The sequence below is a fragment of the Leptopilina heterotoma genome, unplaced genomic scaffold (assembly GCF_015476425.1).
Source record: "Leptopilina heterotoma isolate Lh14 unplaced genomic scaffold, ASM1547642v1 Lhet_60, whole genome shotgun sequence".
In the NCBI taxonomy this organism is placed as follows: Eukaryota; Metazoa; Arthropoda; class Insecta; order Hymenoptera; family Figitidae; genus Leptopilina; species Leptopilina heterotoma.
Window position 1 is genome coordinate 3,882,524 of NW_025111138.1, and position 20,643 is coordinate 3,903,166.

The 20,643-nt window shown below is 24.3% G+C and overlaps 3 protein-coding genes across 3 annotated transcripts in view; 1 reads left to right on the plus strand and 2 right to left on the minus strand.

Moving 5' to 3' along the window:
- LOC122509509 (muscle calcium channel subunit alpha-1) overlaps nt 1-17,850 on the minus strand; it is a 149,285-nt gene extending 131,435 nt beyond the window's left edge. The window contains exon 1 of the mRNA XM_043623640.1: nt 17,369-17,850. The gene's annotated coding sequence lies outside the window, so the exon portion shown is untranslated. The remainder of the gene's footprint in view (nt 1-17,368) is intronic.
- LOC122509510 (lysophospholipid acyltransferase 7) lies at nt 727-9,753 on the plus strand. The gene is made up of 6 exons (XM_043623646.1): nt 727-1,112; nt 4,682-4,953; nt 5,289-5,440; nt 5,525-5,733; nt 5,859-6,180; nt 8,745-9,753. The coding sequence occupies exons 1-6, from the start codon at nt 901-903 to the stop codon at nt 8,955-8,957; spliced, it is 1,380 nt and encodes a 459-aa protein (XP_043479581.1). The 5' UTR covers nt 727-900; the 3' UTR covers nt 8,958-9,753.
- On the minus strand, nt 13,257-17,029 carry LOC122509513 (serine/arginine-rich splicing factor 2). Its single transcript, XM_043623648.1, has 4 exons — nt 16,705-17,029; nt 16,226-16,369; nt 15,852-16,049; nt 13,257-14,167 (listed from the first exon to the last, which is right to left on the minus strand). The coding sequence occupies exons 1-4, from the start codon at nt 16,884-16,886 to the stop codon at nt 14,161-14,163; spliced, it is 531 nt and encodes a 176-aa protein (XP_043479583.1). The 5' UTR covers nt 16,887-17,029; the 3' UTR covers nt 13,257-14,160.
- Nucleotides 17,851-20,643: the final 2,793 nt, after the last annotated feature.

Here is a 20,643-nt window from a genome sequence, read left to right on the forward strand (position 1 = left end):
ATAGCATCAAAAATGTAAATTTAATAAATATTTTAATTGTATGAATATTTGAATTCTTAAGAATAAAAATTTTTGAGTAAAAATTTATTATTTGTAGCTTGAAAAATGTTAAGTAAAAAAGTCCTGAACATTCGAAAGAACAAAAAATTTTAATATTTTCAAAAATGTGAATAAAATATTTACTAATTTTACATTTTTTGACGCGTTACCGAGGATTTAGAATTAAATTTAAAGTAGTAAATAAATTTCATTCCGTAGAACATTCAGAACTTTAGGAAAATAAAATTGAATTTATTTTTAATATAATATTGATAATATAAAAAAAAATTAAATTTTATTCTTGTGAGTCAAATAATGAACTGTGAAACAAATTTTTTGTTTCACAAGGAAATTGAAAGAACGGAAAAAATAAATTGAAATAAATAAGAAACCTACAAAAATAATTTTTCAGTCAAAAAAATTTTTATGTTGAAAAATTTTGTTGCTAAAATTTTCATGAAAAATTTTTATGTTTCAAATATTTCGTTAAATTCAAGCAGATAATTCAGACCCAATCAATATATTCCAGAGTAGCATATAAATCTAACACAAACAAAAATTCTATTTAATCAACAAAAAATTCTTTTTTCCATTGAGAAAAGAAAAATATTATGAAAAATATTTCCAAACTCCAAAAATTTAGAAATTTTTAATTTTTCCAAAAAATAATCTTTTTTTCCAGAAAATTTTCTATTCCCTCATATAAGAAGAGCGTCAAGATACACACGGTCATGTTGCAAGTTACAGACACAACTGAGAAATGCTGTACATTTAGAGACCCAATATCATTTTATTCAGTCGCGGCGTGGTCGGTGAGCCGCATAGAACTTCGGGAAAGTAAGGCGCAAACGCAAGTGTAAAATGCTTCTGGAAGATATTATTTATTTGGGAATTTTATTACTTTCTATCTGGTTTGGGCAATATTATCGAAAAATCAAAGATCCCTTCACAAAACAATGGGCCAGCACATTATATGGATTGTTGGTGGTAACAACTGTTTCTGGAAGTCATGTGGTTCACCCGATCATCTGCACCCTTGTTAATGCCATCATCGTTACACAGCTGTCTTGGAAGTATGTACACTTATGGTAGTCACGTGACAATTCAAAAAAAGGAAAAAAAATAGGTTGATTGCTTGGGTTATTGCACTGTGCATTGCAGATATACAAACGGGAACATCCCCAAAAAGCTATTTCGATCATTTTTAAAGACGACTGCTGAATTAAATTCAATAATTACAATAAGAAACATTTTCGATTAAAAACTATTCGAAATTTTAGTGCTGGAAATTATTTCCTATTTGTTTCTCTTTTTTAAAATAAGTTTCAAATTCGAATGAAAATATCTTCTTTGAGAATATTCGGAAAAATGCAAATAGAATAAAATTGTAAGCAATTATTTTTTTTTGTTAATAGTTTCTCGAATGATTAAAATTATAAGCGAGATTTAATTTATTCAGTATGTTAAGCATTAAAGAAAAATGTCTTTCAAACTTTTTTTTTTCTTTTCATTCAGTTAATAATTTTCTTTATTTCTGTTTTCTTCTATTTATTTTGTATTTTCTTTTCTATTTTGTATTTTCGTTTTTAAAACTTGGAGCATTTTGTGAGAATAGTGTAGGAGAATCGTTCTCTGCTATTTGCTATTATAACTCCTTTTGTAACATTATCAGGCCAAGTCTATTTAAGTTGTCACGATCAACCTTTGGATCATGATGATTGCAGGCAATGCGAGATACAACCAGAACAGAATGAAAAAAAACGAAAGGAGATGAATATATAATTTTTTAAGTATTAAAAAAGCACCATCAATGGTATTTACGCATCGCATGTTTCACAAACTGTACATATATAGTAAAATGTATGCGTTAACAACCAGTTTCATATATTGATTTGTAATTTTCAGAAAGTAATTTGCACTTTCAGAAAGTCACCATAAGATAAAAATTTAATATTCTAATATTTCTTCCATTCTTATATTTTTATTTTTAGAATTTTACTTCTATTTTCTATTTTTTACTTCGAAAAAAAAATACTTTACTTTTGAAAAAAAATAATGTTTCATAAAAAAATTATTTTGACATGTAAACTAATACTTACTTTTACGCACAAGTAATTTTATTTTATCTATTCTGTAAATTTAAATTTTTTATTCTCTGTGAAAAAAATTTTTTTTTTTCTTTGAAATTTATTCTTCATGATAAAATTTTCGATATTAATAATCTAAATCAGATTCGAAGAGTAATGGCTTTCTTTTATGGATGAAAAATATTACAATATTAAATAATAGTGCAATTTTCAACAAAATAGGTAATAGAATTTTATGAAAAGAAGCTTTTATGTAATCAAACTTTTTTTATACAATCACGTTTATACTTAAAGGTCGATATCTTTTAATTATTTGTACGTGCATGCATATTATTGATGTTCTTGAAGTTCGGAATGTTTGAACATAAATTATTTGAAATTACACGCGTATTTTCATTTTTACTGTATAGAGTAAAGAATACTTTATAATATACTTTTTATACTCAATATAAAGTATAAAAATACAAAGTATATAAATTGTAAATATATTCGAAAAACGTATTACAAACAATGTGTAAATTTAATTTAATCCGCTAGTAATATTTTAGTTTAATTTACAAATCATTTGTATAAATGTAAAAAAATTCAACAGATTAAAATATTTATTGCAATCGTTATTTAAAATTATTTACACGGTAATTAAATTAAATCAGGTAGTTAAAGTAATGTAAATTAATGTAATTGCTTAGAAAAATTGTTTCTTTATGGAAAATTTATATTCTATTTGCTTTTTTTCCGACTATTCTTCAAAAAGAAAATAAATTTTATTTGAACTTAAATAATTTCTTAAATTTAAAAAAAAAATCAAATTGGAAATAATTTTCAGTATTAAAATTACAAAAAAAGCAAATAATTTAAAATGACAATTATAATATTGGTAATTTATTTATAAATTTTATTCCTAAAATTTTGAAAGGAGGAAATTTTTTTCCGTTTAAATATTTTTCGAAAATGATTCTAAAGATCCAAATGTTCAAATGCGAATGAAATTTATTTATTTCTTCATCAAATTAAATTTTTATTTCAATAATTTTGAATCACGCTATAAAAACTATAATTAATTAAGTTTCTAAATGCAAAATTTAAGTTTTCACTTTTTATTGCAATCAGAATAAGAAAATAATTTTTTCTCGGAAGTTTTAATTGAGAAATTTCAAATTAAAATTACTAGAAGTTTCGTCAAGTTTAAAAAAAAACAATTATAAAGTTTCTAAATGTAAAAATTGAGTTTTTACTTTTTATTGCAATCAGAAATTTATGAAAATAATTTTAATTGAATTTATTGAAATTTTTATTTGAAAAAATTCCAAAATAAAATTTTATTACAAAAATTTTTCAACAAGTTTTGAAAAAAAATTATAATTATAAAGTTTCTAATTGTAAAATTTGAGTTTTTACTGTTTATTAATTTATTTCAATCAAAAATTTTTAAAAAATAATTTTTTCATGGATTTTTATTGGAAGAAATTTAAATTTAAAATTTTATTACAATATATTTTAAGTCACACTATCAAAACAACTAAGTTTATAAATGTAAAATTTAAGTTTTCACTTTTTATTTCAATCAGAAATTTACGAAAATAATTCTAATTAAATTTCTCGGAATTTTAATTGAAGAAATTTCAAATTAAAATTTTATTGCAATAATTTTGCGCCAAATATCAAAAACATTAATTATAAAGGTTCTAAATGTAAAATTTGAGTTTTTACTGTTTATTGCAATCAAAAATTTTATGAAAATAATTTTTTCTTGTAATTTTTTATTGAAGAAATTTCAAATTAAGATTTTATTAGAATATTTTAAGTCACACTTTCAAAACAATTAAGTTTCTAAATGTAAAATTTAAGTTTTTACTTTATTTTTGTAATCAGAAATTTAAGAAAATAATTCTAATTAACTTTCTTGAGATTTTATTGTTTATTGCAAGCAAAAATTTTCTGAAAATAATTTTTTCTTGAAAGAAATTTCAAATTAAAATTACTAGAATAATTTTTCGTCAAGTTTAAAAAAAATCAATTATAAAGTTTCTAAATGTAAAAATTGAGTTTTTAATTTTTATTGCAATCAGAAATTTCTGAAAATAATTTTAATTAAATTCATTGAAATTTTAATTGAAAAAATTGAAAATTAAAATTTTATCACAATAATTTTGAGTCATACTAGCAAAATAATTAATTAAGTTTCTATAAATGTAAAATTTAAGTTTCTTCTTTTTTGTTGCAATCGGTAATTTTTGTAAATATTTTTAATGAAACATATTCCGTTCATTTAAACGTTCAAAATTTTTGAATCGCTTCAAAAATTATTATATACTAATAATAATATGAAAAATATTGTAAATTAAACATTTACCTAGTTACGAATTTTTTAAATAAAATTTAGATTAAGAAGGAGTAACAAAAAAAATTCTTTTCGAAATTTTAGGAATAAAATTAAATTTGAACAAGCCTGACTAAAATTAATAATTCAAAAATTGAATTAAATTATAATTTACTTTTTGATTTAATTTCTACTGATTTATTTTACTCAAAGTGTGTTAATTTTTTTCTTTCAGGATATGTCACACTGTTAGTATTTTCTTCACGTTCTTCTATCTATTGGTTATCGTGCGATTATGTCACTTAATTGGATTCGAACCCGTGTCGGGTCATACGAGCTTGGTTATGATGATGATGACACTAAGGCATTCGGGAGTAGCGTTTGAAATTAATGCTGCAGCAACAGCTCCAGAGGATGACCCACGAGGACTCAAATCAGAAGCATTAAAGCGCGTTACTTTCCTCGACATCTTCCATTATGGCTTTAGTTACATGGGAGTCTTAACTGGTTAATATTAATTATAATACCTATTGTAAACGTTGTAAACTATTCTTTTTATTCTCTTGAATTTTTTTATTTTCCTAAATTCTTTTCATTTTCTTCAATTTTTTTTTATTTTTTTCAATTCTTTTTATTTCTTTGAATTTTTTTCAATCTATTTTTTTTTCACAGAATTTGCAAAAATAGTTATTTTTTTAAACGGTTTCTATTGCAGGACCAAAAGGTCCTGAATAAAATTCAAAGAAATAAAAATATTTTCTTGAATTTTTTTCAATTTATTTTATATTCACAGAATTTGTAAAAATAGTTGAAAAGTTATTTTTAAATTGCTTTCATTGCAGGACCTCATTATCGTTATCGAACGTATTGGGATTCTTTGCACAGGCCAATATCAGAATATTCTGACCCTTTGGGAATAACTTTGTACAAACTAAAACAAGTTGCTGTGTTTGCAGTTATATTTCTAGTGACGAGCAATGCATTTCCCGCACAGGTAAATTAAAAATCTAATTCTAAAGCAAAAAAAAAATAAATAAAAACAATGAAAAATAATTAAATTCCTAATTTTTTTTTTCAGTATGCCTTAACGGAGGACTTTAATACCAGAAATTTCCTCTACCGATTCGTCTATATTTATCCAACATTTGTCACATTTCGGATGAGAATGTTCATTGGAATGATATTATCCGAATGTGTTTGCCAAATGGCTGGCTTGGGATGTTATCCGACGAAAAGTGAAACAGTCTCCGGTCTGGGACCAAAAAATTATAAACTCATCGAAACTCTGTAAATATATTTATCTTTTAATTATTTTTCTATTTTTTTTCCTCACAGACGAAGGATTGATTTTCTATTTCAATCTACCGTTTGTACTTTTATATATCTAAACCTTCTCTTTTATTTGTTTTCAGGTCCAGTGATTTAGATCAGCTAAAAAAAGAAGACATCGATTTTGAAACCGTTCACAATATGAATGTGGAAAAAGTGGAAACATGTAATAATGTGAGAACAGCAATGAAAGTTTGGAACACAACAGTTCAATATTGGATGGCTAATTGTGTATATAAACCATTTCCAATAAAAGGACTAAGAACGGCAGCTGTATTTTTATTATCGTCAGCATGGCATGGCTATGCACCGGGATATTTTCTGTGCATTAGCCAAATTACTTTCTTTCTGCCCATGGAGGATATTTACATGAAAATTTACAAACAATGTCCTGACAATAGTCCCGTAAGTGAATATTATTTACAGGACTTGAACCAGTGAAAGTATTTAAAAACACGGACTTTACGGACTAAAAATGAAAAATTACGGACCAATTACTGACAAAAATATAACCAGTCCGAGTCAAATAAGAGAGTATTTTACTTAAAACTATTAATTAAATTTTTCATAACTATATAAAACATGAAGATATCGATCCGAGTCGAAGACTCGGAGTGGTCGATTTCTTCATGTTTTATATAATAGACCGAGTGATAAAATCATTATCAATTCAATTATTATTTTCAATAATTTTCAACTAAAATTCTTCTTTAAATCCATTATTTTTTAACAATTTTCCAAAAAATTCTGTGACAATTTTCAAATCCATTTGTTTACTATAATGCAATTTTACGAAATTCCAATTATTCGTAAATTATTCAATTAAATAAATATTAGAAAATACAAACTTAAAATAATACAAAAAAATTTCAATTAAACTTTTTCAAAAAAATTAATTTCAAAATTCAATTATTTCTAAAAATTCACGCTATATTGCTTTTAATATTCAATTATTATCTAAAATTTTAACTGAAATTCATTTTTAAATAAATTTTTATTAGCAAGTTCTACTAGGATTCAATTATTTAAATACAAAAATAAATAATTTATGGAATAATTTAATGTTTCTTAAAATTCAATTCCCATAAAGAATTTTATCAACAAATTTTTGAAAATAATTACTTTTGTCGAATTTTAATAAAATTTTTAAGAATAATTACATTTTTCGAGAAATTCGATTAAAATTGTAGTAAAAATAATTGGAATTCTGCGATGAGTTTTATTATTTGTGCAAATAATTGAATCCCTAAAAAGAATTTTATTATTTTTGAACAATATTTAATTTTTGCGAAGAATATTATTATTCTTGAAAATAATTGAGAATTTCTGAAATAATTTGTAACTTTTCCAAAATTAAATTTCTTTTCGTGTTTTTAACTAAAATTCTTCTATAAATCCATTATTTTTAATATTTTTTAAAAAAGTTCTTTAAGAACTTTCAAAATCATTTGTTTACAATTCAATTTTACAAACTTTCAATTATTTTTAAATTTTTCAATTAAATAAATATTAGAAAATAAAAACTTAAAATAATATAAGAAAATTCAATTAAACTTTTTCAAAATTCAATTATTTATAAAAATTCATTCTATATTCAATTATTATGCAAAATTTTAACTGAAATTCACTTTTAAATAAATTTTTATTAGAAAATTCTGCTTGAATTCAATTATTTAAATACAAAAAAAAAACAATTTATTGAATAATTGAATGTTTCTTAAAATTCAATTCCCATAAAGAATTTTATCAACAGATTTTTAAATATTTGAATTTTATTTGCCGAATTTTAATAAAATTTTTAAGAATAATTGCATTTTTCGAGAAATTCGATTAAAATTGTGGTAAAAATAATATCAATTCCGCGATAAGTTTCATTATTTGTGAAAATAATTGAATCCCTAAGAATTTTATTAGTTTTGAACAATATTTAATTTTTGCAAAGAATATTATTTCTCTTGAAAATAATTAAATTTCTGCAATAATTTGTAACTTTTCCAAAATTAAAACTATTTTTCGTGTTTTTAACTAAAATTCTTCTTTAAATCGATTATTTTTAATAATTTTCGAAAAAGTTCTTTGAGAATTTTCAAAATCATTTGTTTACAATATTCAATTTTAGAAAATTTCAATTATTTGTAAATTCTTCAATTAAATATATTAGAAAATAAAAAATTAAAATAATATAAGAAAAATTTAATTAAACTGTTTTAAAAAGATTAATTCCACAGAATTGTTAGTTAAGAAAATATGAAAAATTCAGATTTTCAAAGATTTTAATTTGTAACCTTTTCAAAATTCAGTTATTTCTAAAAATTCACTCTCTAATTAATAAATAATTTTTAAATCAATTTTTATTCGAAAATTCGAATAGAATTGAATAATTGCATGTTTCTGAAAATTGAATTCTTATAAAGAATTGTATCAACAAATTTGTAAACAATTTAATTTTTTTGACTAATTTTAATAATATTTTTAAGAATAATTACATTTTTTAAGCAATTCCTGTAAAATTGTACTAAAAATAATTGAATCCCTAAAAAGAATTTTATTAATTACGAAAATAATTGAATCCCTGTAAATTTTTTTTATTTAATGAAAATAGTTAAAGGTTTGCGTAGAATTTTATTACATTTTTTTAAACAATTGAATTCTTTTGGAAAATTTTATTAAAATAGTAGATATTAAAAAATGATTGAATTGAGGAAAATTTTTAAAAATAATTGAATTTCTGCGAAGAATTTTATTACTTTTGAAAATAATTGAATTTTTGCAATCATTTGTATTTTCTCTACAATTCTCCAAATTATATTGTAAAATTTACGAATTCTTCGTCTTTTCTCAATCAAATTAAGGACTTTACGGACCTTTTTTTTTTTTAAACTGACTTTTACGGACCTAGTTTGAGCCCTGAATTTACTAAATTTTCTTGATCGAAAATTCAAATTTTTTACAATAATTATTTTCAACAGGTAAAAATGTTCCTGGGTGCTCTCCTATGGGTTTTGAAAATGTCATGCATGGCTTACTTAGGACTATCGTTTCAATTGCTCCAATTTGATGAGACGTTGGCATATTATAAGAGTGTCTATTTCGCCGGTCACGTTATAGTGGCCGTTCTTTATTTAACGGGACGAATAATTGCACCAAAAATATTAGTTAAGGATGAAAAGAAAGGCCTTTAGAAAAATCGAGTCAATTGAAAAGAAAAAAAAAATTCGTTACTAATAATAGAAATTTACGCATTTTGTGATAATACATGAACACACAAACACGCAAGCTTGCTTGTAAACTAGAAATTTGCTTCAAATTACAAAATAAGAATAATTATTACTAGCTCATTACAAATAGACTAGAAATGTTTTGTAAATTTTATTATATAGAAAGAAAAACATAGTTTAGTATTCTTCGGAGTATCGACTCTAGTTTTTAAACTGTTAATAACTAGAATCTCTATTTTTTATTTACTACTAGTATAACATTGCTAAGTACTTAAAATTATAACAAGCCTTACTCAATACTTTAAATATTATATCAATAGAGGGTCGATAACCGTGATATTTACATTAACAAAAAAAAACAAGTCCAGTTTGAAAGAGATCTCAAAATATATAAATGCTTACGAAAAAAAGTCACCAACAAAATCTAATTAGCTGACTCTTTTTCGTTAGTTCTACGCACAAGGGGCAAAGTGCCATTTAAATCAATTTATATATAAATAATATCTCAGAGTAAAAATATGTGATATTTACCACTGTTGCTCTTTGAGTATCTACTTCGATTAAGATAGTAATGTAAAAGTGTGCCTCTAGAAATTTAGAGTAATTTAAACACATAAGTCACATTCGCAGATTTTTAAATTAAATAATGGTAATAAGTTAACATAAAAGAGACTTTTACCAAAATAACAAAAAAAAACTCGCATAAATTTTAATAAATTTATAAAAATGGTGAGATTAATAAAAAACAACCAGTTCATTATATTTGTATTTATTATTTAAATAAGCCTCTACAAGTGATTTATTCATATTTGCTGAAAAAACATTTAATTTCAAATTAAACTTTTTAATTTGAATTAAATAGTAAATAAAAATCAATTAGTATTTGAAATTACATTAATTAAGTATTAATGTAATTTTAATCTTTTTTTGAAAAGAAATAAAAACTAGAGTGTTGTAATTTTTATTTTTTGCAATAACAGCACTCTGGCATTATTTCTACAAAATACTTACGCAGCTTTTATACAGTAAATGTATTAAAACTCTGAAAAAGAAGAATATTGATTATAAAAAGGGAAAACAATACCCCATATTCAATATACCCCTGTAGTGGATTGCAAGGCAGTAGCGAATTCAAAAATAGTTTCAAAAATTCCGGAGAAAAAAAAAGTATTTTCCAAAACGTTTAATCAACGGTTACGTTTCTATTTCGATATTCTGAGAATTCGTCTTATTACGATTAATCAGCAATCTTAAAACGATTACGATACATCTTTTGAAAAATAATAATTGTGTTAGATTGTCATTTTATTGAAAAATGATAATTTCCTGCTTTCAAGAAATTCAAATGAATAAACAAAATTTTATATTTCAATTCAATATTTACTGTGAAATTTTTTTTCCTTTCCTTTTTGTTTTTTTTTATCTTTAGAAAGATTAGAAATACTAAAATAATTTCTATAGAATTTTAATGTTCTTTCTTCTTGTATGAAATAAAAATCGATAACTACTACAACAAGAAGAATTTAAAAAAAAGTGCCTATATTATTAGTTTTAAATATAATCTAATAAATTAAAAGTCTGATATTTTTGACTCTAGAAATAGTTAGAAAATATTAAAGAATTATTAATTAAGAGACAAATATTGATATTTATTAATATTATGCAAAAGTTTTAAAAAATTGTATCGTAAAGGTTTCTAGATATTTTTCCCACAGATTAATGCTGAGTTAAAATTTCGAAAAATTAAAAAATTACTTTGAATTAATTCCCGATTAACTAAAAAAAAATTGAGTAAGAAAAAAAATACAAAAACCTCAAGAGAAAAAAATTTTTCTACTAATAAGACTGATAAAAAAGGTTTTGCAATTCCAGAGTGTCCAGCGATTTAAAAAAATCATTACATATTTTTAAATGTTCAAATGGAAAAAAAATATAAAACTAGTTCTATTCGCAAACTTTTAATTTTACCAAGAGTTAAACAATTTTACGTAATTAGGAAAATAGAGTGAAAAAAAATTGAATTAAAAAAATCAAACTTTCTAAATTGGGAAAAAATAATTATTATTTTTCATTTTTAATATTATTAATAATAATTTTTAAATGTGAAATAATGGAAATTACGGTTTTTTACGATCGCTGGACATTCGGAAATAATAAGTCGATTATGTTTTCTTTTTAATTAACGAATGATTAATTAAAAAATTTTCATTAATTAACAAATGCAGAGATCAGTGAGACTTTAGTTGTTTCCAAGTTACAATTTCCGAACAAAATAGAAAAATACTGTTAGTTTGGATTTTTTATAATCTATTCTTTGGATATAATTGAATTTGGATTTAGTTAATAAATAAAAATAATTAAATTTAAACTAAAAATTTACAATTTTGACAAAGTTCTTTTAAGTAGAAAAATTAAAATACTTGAAAATCTTTAACAATTTTCTATTCAGAAAATAACGAAAGCAACTATCATTAACAGGGTGGTCACAATTTTAATTTATCAATTTCCCTGACAATCTACTGACATTAAAATTATTTTCCCTGATAAAATTCTTTTTACAGAAAAATATGAAAGTTTGCGGAGTTTATGAAAGTTTTCATAAAGTTTACGGGGTAAAATTTATGAAATTTCTCAAAATTACAATTATTATTAAATATTAAAAAATTATGATAAAAAAAATCTAATAATTAAGCAGTTTTTAAAAATATTTTAATGTGATTCTTCGAAAACAATTGAATTTCTTAAAAGAATTTCTGTAATATTAAAAAAAAACTAATTACCTAATTTCTTGATGAATTTTAATTAAATATTTTGAACATTATTTTTTTCTCCAAAATATTAAAAATAATTCTGAAATGTTATTATTTTTTGTATGTATTTGAATTCGGAAATATGTAATTGAAAGTATTAAAAATATTAAAATTTTAAAAAATTAGAAGCAAATTTTCATTCATTTTCATTTATAAATTTACGTTTATAAATTTTTCCTTAAAATTTTTGATAATTCAATTATTTTAAAAATTTACAATTAAAATTCTTCAAAAGTTGATTTTCAATTCAATTTTACAAAATTTCAATAATTCAAAATCTTTTTAATTGTATATTTTGAAAATTTAAACAGAAAAATGATTCAAAAATAATTTTTGAAAGATTTGTTTATAGTTATTTTTCGCATTATAAAAATCGAAATGAGTTACATTTAATACTCAAAAATATGATATTTTTTTTGCAATATTTGGAAGAAAAGTCGAAAAAGTCGCATTTTTTAAAAATAAGTGGAAAAAATACCAATTTTCTAAATTTCCCTGACAAAAATTTGTTTTTTCCTAAAATTTCCCTGACTTTACTGACATGTGGCCACCCGGATAATTAATAATAATAATAATAATTATCAATTATTACAGAAGAAAAGATTTAATTTATCAAGTGAAAAAAGATAATTTTAGAGGAAAATTATGTTATAATTTTGAAAATAGAAAAAAAGGGGAATCAACGATAACTGCAAGTGTTAAATGAAAAATTTTCATTCATTAATTAAATGTCCTAATCGACTAGCCTAAACCTTTTGCTCAAAAGTATGATTTTTACGTGTTGTTGCTCGCGAGGTCTGGTGACTTTCCGGGCTGCGTTCTGCATATATCAGCGTTTTCGACACGTACTCTCTTTCTCTCTCTTTCTTTCTTTATTTTCTGCACCCCCCAGAGACACACCGGATTCTCACTTTCGTTCAACGGTTCGCGAACCTGCATTCACCAGACCACCAACCGCTTGCTACTGCAAACTGCTTAGACAGCCCTGCTACTCGGCTTACTGCTTACTCTCAGCTACCCCATCATCAGCTACCACTCGCCACGCCACTCCTTTCCACCGCCTGTGGCACCATAAAATAACAACTTAGTCATTGAGAACAACTTTTTCACATCCATATTTTGTCGAAGTTCTAGTTTTCTTAACAAAAAAAAAAATGTCTTTACTCTAAATTCTCTAACTCTATTTCAAAAAAAAAGGAAAAAAATTCGATATAAATACCAGCCTTTTAAAAAGAGGAGACTTTACCTCAAACTTTTTAGTTTTCAGAGGATGTGTGAGTGTTGAATCAGAAAAAGAAATAACTTTTTCAATTTTCGATAAATGACAATATTTCTAAAAATAGTTACAATCATTCGAAATAAATACAAATTTTTTCGTAATATATAAAACCGAATATTTTTTCTCTACTCTGATCACTACAATAATAAAATTAACTAATTCGTGAAAAGAATATTTTTTTTGCGCTTTCAATTCGCTATGCTTTATTATAAATGACAAACTTACATTATAATATTATAATTTCCTGAATCAATACAGAAACGCAGTGCTTATGTCTAGAGTTGCTACAGACGTAGAATTTCCAATTCTATATTATCAAGAGAAAGATAGAAAAAAAAGAAACTAACGAGGAAAAAAAACATTTTATCGAAACCTCGATATTTTTTTTCCATTTAATTAGTCAACAAGACAAATATCGAGATTTCCAAACGAATATTGCGATATACAATGAAGCAATAGCGTCGACTGACTTGAAAAAAATACGAAAAATCAATTAAAAGGGACGTTTACGATCAAATTTTACATTTTTTTTCTCTTAGTACATCATTTTGCTAAAATCTAAAAAAAGAAATTTATTTCGATTTCGCCTATCGTGAAAATTAAAATTTATCATGCCCCTATTTTTTTTTGGATGTAGGATAAATTTGGCATTAACAGAATAAACTTGTTCGTAAACATGATGAAAAAAGAAGACTTAAGTGCTTTATCATAAGCCGCAAATAAAAACAAAAAAGAGAAATGTGAAAAACGGAAACTATTGTAGGTAAGTAGATCTTTAACAATCAAAAACTTGAATAGCATAAAAATTTAATTTGCAAATTTATTTGATATTCCGTTGGAGAAAACGCAATCTTATAATTACAGTAAAATTATAAGCAAAAACTAATTTTTTTTTTCTTGTTTTTGGTAAAAAAAAAATTGTAAGTCACCATAATTAATATGCAAATGGTAAAAAGGAGATATTAAATGTGCCAAGTATTGTTAGGTATAGAATGATAGAATACCTTTTTGTATTCTGCTTTCAGGCAGGAACTTCACGATAATGCCTGTACATATCTCCATTTTTGTCTGCAATCGTTCAATCTCTGCAAGAGTTTATTGTTCAATTAATCAATTAATAAAAGATCATTTTTTCTTTATTAAATATGTAAAACAACTTTTAAAGGTACAGGGTTGCCACGCTTTTGTTCTTTTCAAATTCCCTGATATTTCCAGGTTTTTTCAATAATTTTTGAAAAAGTTCTTTGTGAATTTTCAAATTCTTTTGTTTGCAAAATAATTTTACGAAATTTCGATTATTCTGCCATTCTTCAATTAAATATATTAGAAATTAAAAACTTCAAAAAATTTTTAAAAATGCCAATAAACTTATTGAGAAAAATTATTTTTATAGACTTCTTAATTAAAAGTATGAAAAGTTCAAATTTTCAAAGATTTTAATTTGAAATTCAATTTTAAATCAATATTTATTAGAAAATACTACGAGAGTTCAATTATTTAACAACAAAAATAAATATTTTATTAAACAATTCAATGTTTTCTAAAATTGAATTTTTATAAAGAATTTTATCAACAAATTTTTAAATAATTAAATTCTCTTGACACATTTTAATAAAATTTTTAAGAATAGTTGCATTTTTCGTGAAATTTAATGAAAATTATATTAAAAATAATTGAAATTCTGCCAAGAATTTTATTAAAAGTTTTGAAAATAATTGAATTTCGGAGCAAAATTTTATTATTTATAAATATAATTGAAATTTTGACAAGAATTTTTGTAAATTTTTAAACATAATTGAAATTCTGACAAGAATTTTATTAAAAGTTTTGAAAATAATTTTATTCTTTAAAGAAATTTAATTAAAAATGTATTGAAAATAATAATTAAATTCTATGTAATAAATAAATTGTAGCAAAGGTTTTTTAAAATAATTGAACTTCTTTGATAAATGTTAATAAAATTTTGAAGAATAATTGCATTTTCCGAGGAATTCCATTAAAATTGTATTAAAAATAATTGAAATTCAGCATTGAGTTTTATTATTTAGGAAAATAATAATTGAATCCCTGTAAAAAATTGTATTACAAATTTATAAAAATAATTGAATTCCTGTGAAATTTTTATCATTTATGAAAATAATTAAATGTTTGGGTAGAATTTTATTAACATTTTTTTTAACTAATTGAATTCTTTTAGGAATTTTTTATTAAAGTAGTAGATATTAAAAATCATTGAATTGAAGAAAGTTTTTTGAAATAATTGAATTTCTGCAATCAATTTTACTTTAAAATTCAATTTGTTTCAGTGTTTTTAACTAAAATTCTTCTATAAATCCATTATTTTTAATAATCAATTAAATATACATATATTAAAGAATTTAACTAATTTCAGAAGAATTTTAGTTAAAATTTTTTTTTTAAATCTAAGTTCTTTTCATATTTCTAATTAACTTTTTCCAAAATTTTAAGTCTAAATCTTTTGACGTTCATCTACTTATCAAAATTGTAAACGCAATTCTTTTAAAATTGAATTTTGAAATATTTAATTAAGTGAAATTAGATTTCAAGAATAAAGACAATAACTTTAGAAAACAACAATTTTCCAGGATTTCGAACAAAATTTCCCGACTTTTCCAGGTTTATAAAATTCCCTGACATTTCCAAGTTTTCAGGTTGCGTAGCAACCCTATGAGGTAAAAAATTTGTTTTTTAAATTAGATAGTAAAAAAAATACTAAATAGTAATTGTAAATTTAGACAAAAAACGTACCTGGATTTAGAACGACTGTCTTTTTGTCTGTCAGCAGATTTGCTGCGAGAATGTGACTTTCCTCGGGAACTTTTGCTGTCAGAACGGGAACGACTGCGGCTACGACTGTAAGAGCGTTTGCGATCCCTATCGCGGCTTCGTGACCTGGAGCGGGAACGTGATCGTGATCGTCTGCGATCTCGGCTACGACTGCGTGATCTTGAATAAAAAAAAAAGAAAGGTTGATACAAATTTTCTCTACAGTTTTTTTTTACCTAATTTTAAGTTTCACTCGAAGCCGGTCAAGATCGATAAATGTAATAAGAATAAAATAAATCCGCATAAGAGAGCAAGTGAACCTTGAAGCTCTCTAAATATAGAATTCATATTTTTACCTTCCACGACGACGACTGCCGCGACTTCTGTGCGGAGAAGTTGGTCTTCCATATCGAGCCATTTGCACTCTCAATTCCCTACCATCCAAAAGACGACCATCCATAGCATCAAGTGCGTCCTCAGCATCTCTTTTATCATAAAATCTGCAACAAAGCTTCTTAATAGAATCTTCTTCCAATAGACAATTTGTTCATATTTTATCTTCTCAATATTATTATTATTTTACACAATTGAAAATTTTATTGAAAGAACTCCAAGATTTTATATTTTAAATTTCAAAAATTTCTCGAGGGGAAAAAAAACCTCGATTAAAGTATATTATATTTACATATTTTTTTGTATATATTTTTGAAGTAACATGAAAGAAAAATGATGAAAAGGACAAACGGTGACAAAGCGTTACATGACGTCACGCAAGTAGGTCTCAATAAATTCTCACAAATTTAATAATTATAGAATTTGTAAATTTTCGACTTACCTGACAAAAGCAAAACCACGACTCTCGCGAGTGAAGCGATCACGAGGTATATAAATATCGCCAACTTCGCCGCATCTTTCGAAAACGCGACGCAAATCCTCCGGCGTCGTTCGGTATGTCAAATTGTCTACTTTTAACGAAACCATCCCGTCAATACGGGGTGGAGGACGCCCGTAACTCATTTTCACTGTTCGAGAGTTACTTTTCAGAAAAAATGGACACTTTTCACGTTACAAAAAAAAAACTGTTAATTAAATTAGAATCCGAGCAAACCTTGTTGCTACAAGGAAATCAAAATGGCGAATGTAATGGCACCTACTAACGGAAATGAATAGCGAACGAAAATTATGGCGGACTAGAGAGGGGGAAGCAGGGAGTGACAAGAGGGGGAATAAACCGGAAACTACGTTGTGAGCGCTAGTCAAAATAGGGACTTAAAAAGAAAATTGTTTTCCAAACTAATAAAGTTAATAACGTTAATAATCAGTTTTAATAAATAAAAGATAATATTAACTAATAGTTTCAGAATTAATAGAATTTCTCCTTATAGTATAAAAATTTAGCGATAATAGTACATTTTTTTTATACATAAAGATTTTAATATTCATCAGATTTTTAATTTTACTATTACTTACTATTAATAATTCTTCAATACAAAACTCACCAATAGTTTGTGAATTTGTGACAGAAGAAAAAATCCTATAATCCATGAATTTTCCAACTACTGGAATTGGAATTGACACTCCCGCCAAAACACTGATTGAAAACAAGAAACAGCGGAACGCAAAATTGCGCCTTTTGTTGCGCGAAAAGAAAACATAACCTCAAATACTTCACACTGCACTACACAATTATCCAAAATAATATCAAACAATTCGTTGTAATTTCAATAATATCCTTCGAATCCTTATTCATATTGAAATATATACACGATATTCACTGATTTGCACAAATAATCGCGACAAAAAATGTAACACACAGAGACACTGAGTTTCACACAGGCAATTTTTTCATTTCCAAAATCACTTCTAATTTGCATCAATCTTCCGTAATTATTATATCAAACCGACCGGATTCACTTCCACTACACGAATAATACCAAATTTTTATAAAATTTAACAAACAGAACACTTTTTTATGCAAAAATTACGAATCCTAATGTACGACACAGCATTTCGAATGCTGAACTGAGGAAACGGTCTTTGCAGTGTTGCCAACTGTGGAAACGAAATTTCTTGCTTATTTTTATTTTGTTACTATTTTCAACATTTGATTAACAAATAACTAAAAAGTTGAAAATTTATTAAATTATTTACTACTGTTCGACATAGTTTTTCAACGAACAATTAACAATTTAGGGAAATTCGGAAAATAATTTAATGTTTTTTGACCTGACGGAAAACGCTCTGCGCATGCTCATAACTCACGTGACACTGGCGGGAAAAGTTTTCAAATTCAAACTTTCGAAATATGCTCCAAAATATTTTTTTTTTGTTAAAGTTTAAAAATTATTATTATGTAATTAATAAATATAAATAATAAATGAAATAATTATTTCCAAAAAATAATAAATATGTTAATTAATTCTAAATATAAATAAGTTAATTAGTTCTAATTACAAATAATAAATAAAATAATTAATTCTAAATAACTCGCAATTTTAAATTGTTAATTAACTTATTTATAAAATAAAATAATTTCTAAATAATTGAATAAAATAATTTATAAACAGTTGTTTGTATAATTAGTCTTCTTTTTGTTTTCTTTCAAAAAAAATAATAATAATAAATCGGAAATAAAATAATAATAAAAATAATAAAGTGTGAAAAAAATTAATAAATATTAACTTAATAGAAATTTAGAAAACTTATTTTAATTTAGAAAATTTTAAGAAAAATTAATTTTCGAATTAAAGGATTATAGTGAGTAATAAATCATTAATATTAACACATTATTTTTATTGAAGTTTTAATGAAGCTGCGTCTGTGGTATCACAACAATGCCCTTGCATACGATGCCTCCCCCCTTCCCCGGGTAATAAACATGTTAACGTTAATTAAATTCTCAGATTCTCAATTATCATACAGCTTCGATTTAGCTTTTATATTTCAAAAAGTTCATTATAATGCGTATCTTTCGAAAATAGCGAACGCAATAATTTCTACATATTCTGGTCCATCGTCCCCATTCAAAAAATCCTGTATCTGTCGTTCTAAAAACAATTTTCCATTTTTTTTTTTTAATAAAAATATCAAAGAACATTCTCTCTCTTCTTAAGTCACAAAATCTGAACAACAGACACAGTTTACATTATTTTTATTTAATTTTTTGTTATTATTTTTTTTTTTAGAAAAAATTTTCTCAGACGATCGTCATACATTTTTAAATACTGCTTTTTATATTTTCATTTTTAAATTTCTTTCTACAAAATATTGAAGTAAACAATTTTATCGAGTATGACTTTCATCCAAGATTTTTTGGGCACTCATGAGTTTTTTAATTTTTTACATTCTCATTATTTATTTTTTCTTAAAGTTTTTTTTTTGAAAATAATTTTTTAACAAATCACATAGCAGCCGAATAAATAGCTTATAAAATCTAACAGCGTTATTGTTTACTTTTTATGATATAAAAAAAACACAATGCCATCGCTTGTTATACTTCGTAATACAATGTTACACGTATAAATTAGGTACACCTGTCATGGGAGGTTTCTTTTAAAAATCAATTATTGATGTTCAATATATAGTATGTATAATATTTAAATATAAATAAAGATCCTGCACAGTTTTGCGAGCAGGTGGACGAGACTCCAACACAAATATAGTAAAACAGAAAAAAAGAAAAAAAAAATCCTGATCGATGGTACAAGGCGCAGATTATGACAATAGGAAAAAATTACGATTTAATATCAAGTGTTTAAAAATTGATAATGCAATTTAATAATATTGTCTCGTTTTGCAAAAAAAAGGAAAAAAAAATATTAATGGAGACTAAAGCCCTTGGGTGACGAGTATGAGATTTTTCACCTCGCTTTTTGTTCGCTTAAACGCTATTAACTATTCAACAATTCAAAATACTTATAATGATACACACAACCTTGAATAATCTCAACAGCTGCTGACCTTATAGCCCGAACCACTTAACTTATCCGTAGTTCTGGATTACAAAAGTAATTTTTCGCTATTGCTACATTTGTATGATCGCTCGGTTACATTTACAAAAAAAAAAATATTCGCTCGTATTTTTTTAATTATTCAGACGACGAAAAAAAAACAATAGTTGCTCAGTACATTAATTTTCCTCTTATTTCAATATTTGAAAATATTTTCCATTTTTTTCTTTAAATAGAGTATTCGCTAGACGTCTCTAAAAATATTTCGTCACTTTTTTTGAAACATTATTATTGTCAGAAATGTCCAACAAAAGAAAATCTCAGTCCAATAATTATTTATTATGGAAAACCAAAATTTAAAAGAGTGGATTTAATCCTTTCGACTTTGTAACATGAGAGTTGATTTTTTCTTTTTTGCATTTCGCTTTTTCATTTTGGAACCATTTTTCTTTATTCAATATTAAAGTTTCGAATTCATTTCGAATCAATTTTGAATTAATTTCGAATCAATTTCGAATTCATTTCGAGTTCATTTCGATTTAATTTCGAATTCATTTCGAATCAATTTCGAATTCATTTCGAATTACTAAATTTGATTTTAAAAAATTAAGATTATTTTTATTACAAAATATTGCGAGTAAAATTTACAATTTTTTTCTAACGCAAAAAAGAGTTTCGGTTCGAAAGAGTTAAATTATAAAAGATTCTCCACTTGAAAAACTTAAAATGAAATTAAAAACATAAATGATTTTATGGGCATTTTTTTCGTGTGGAATTAAATAAATAAATAAATAAAATAAAAAAGATTGATGAATTTGAAAAAA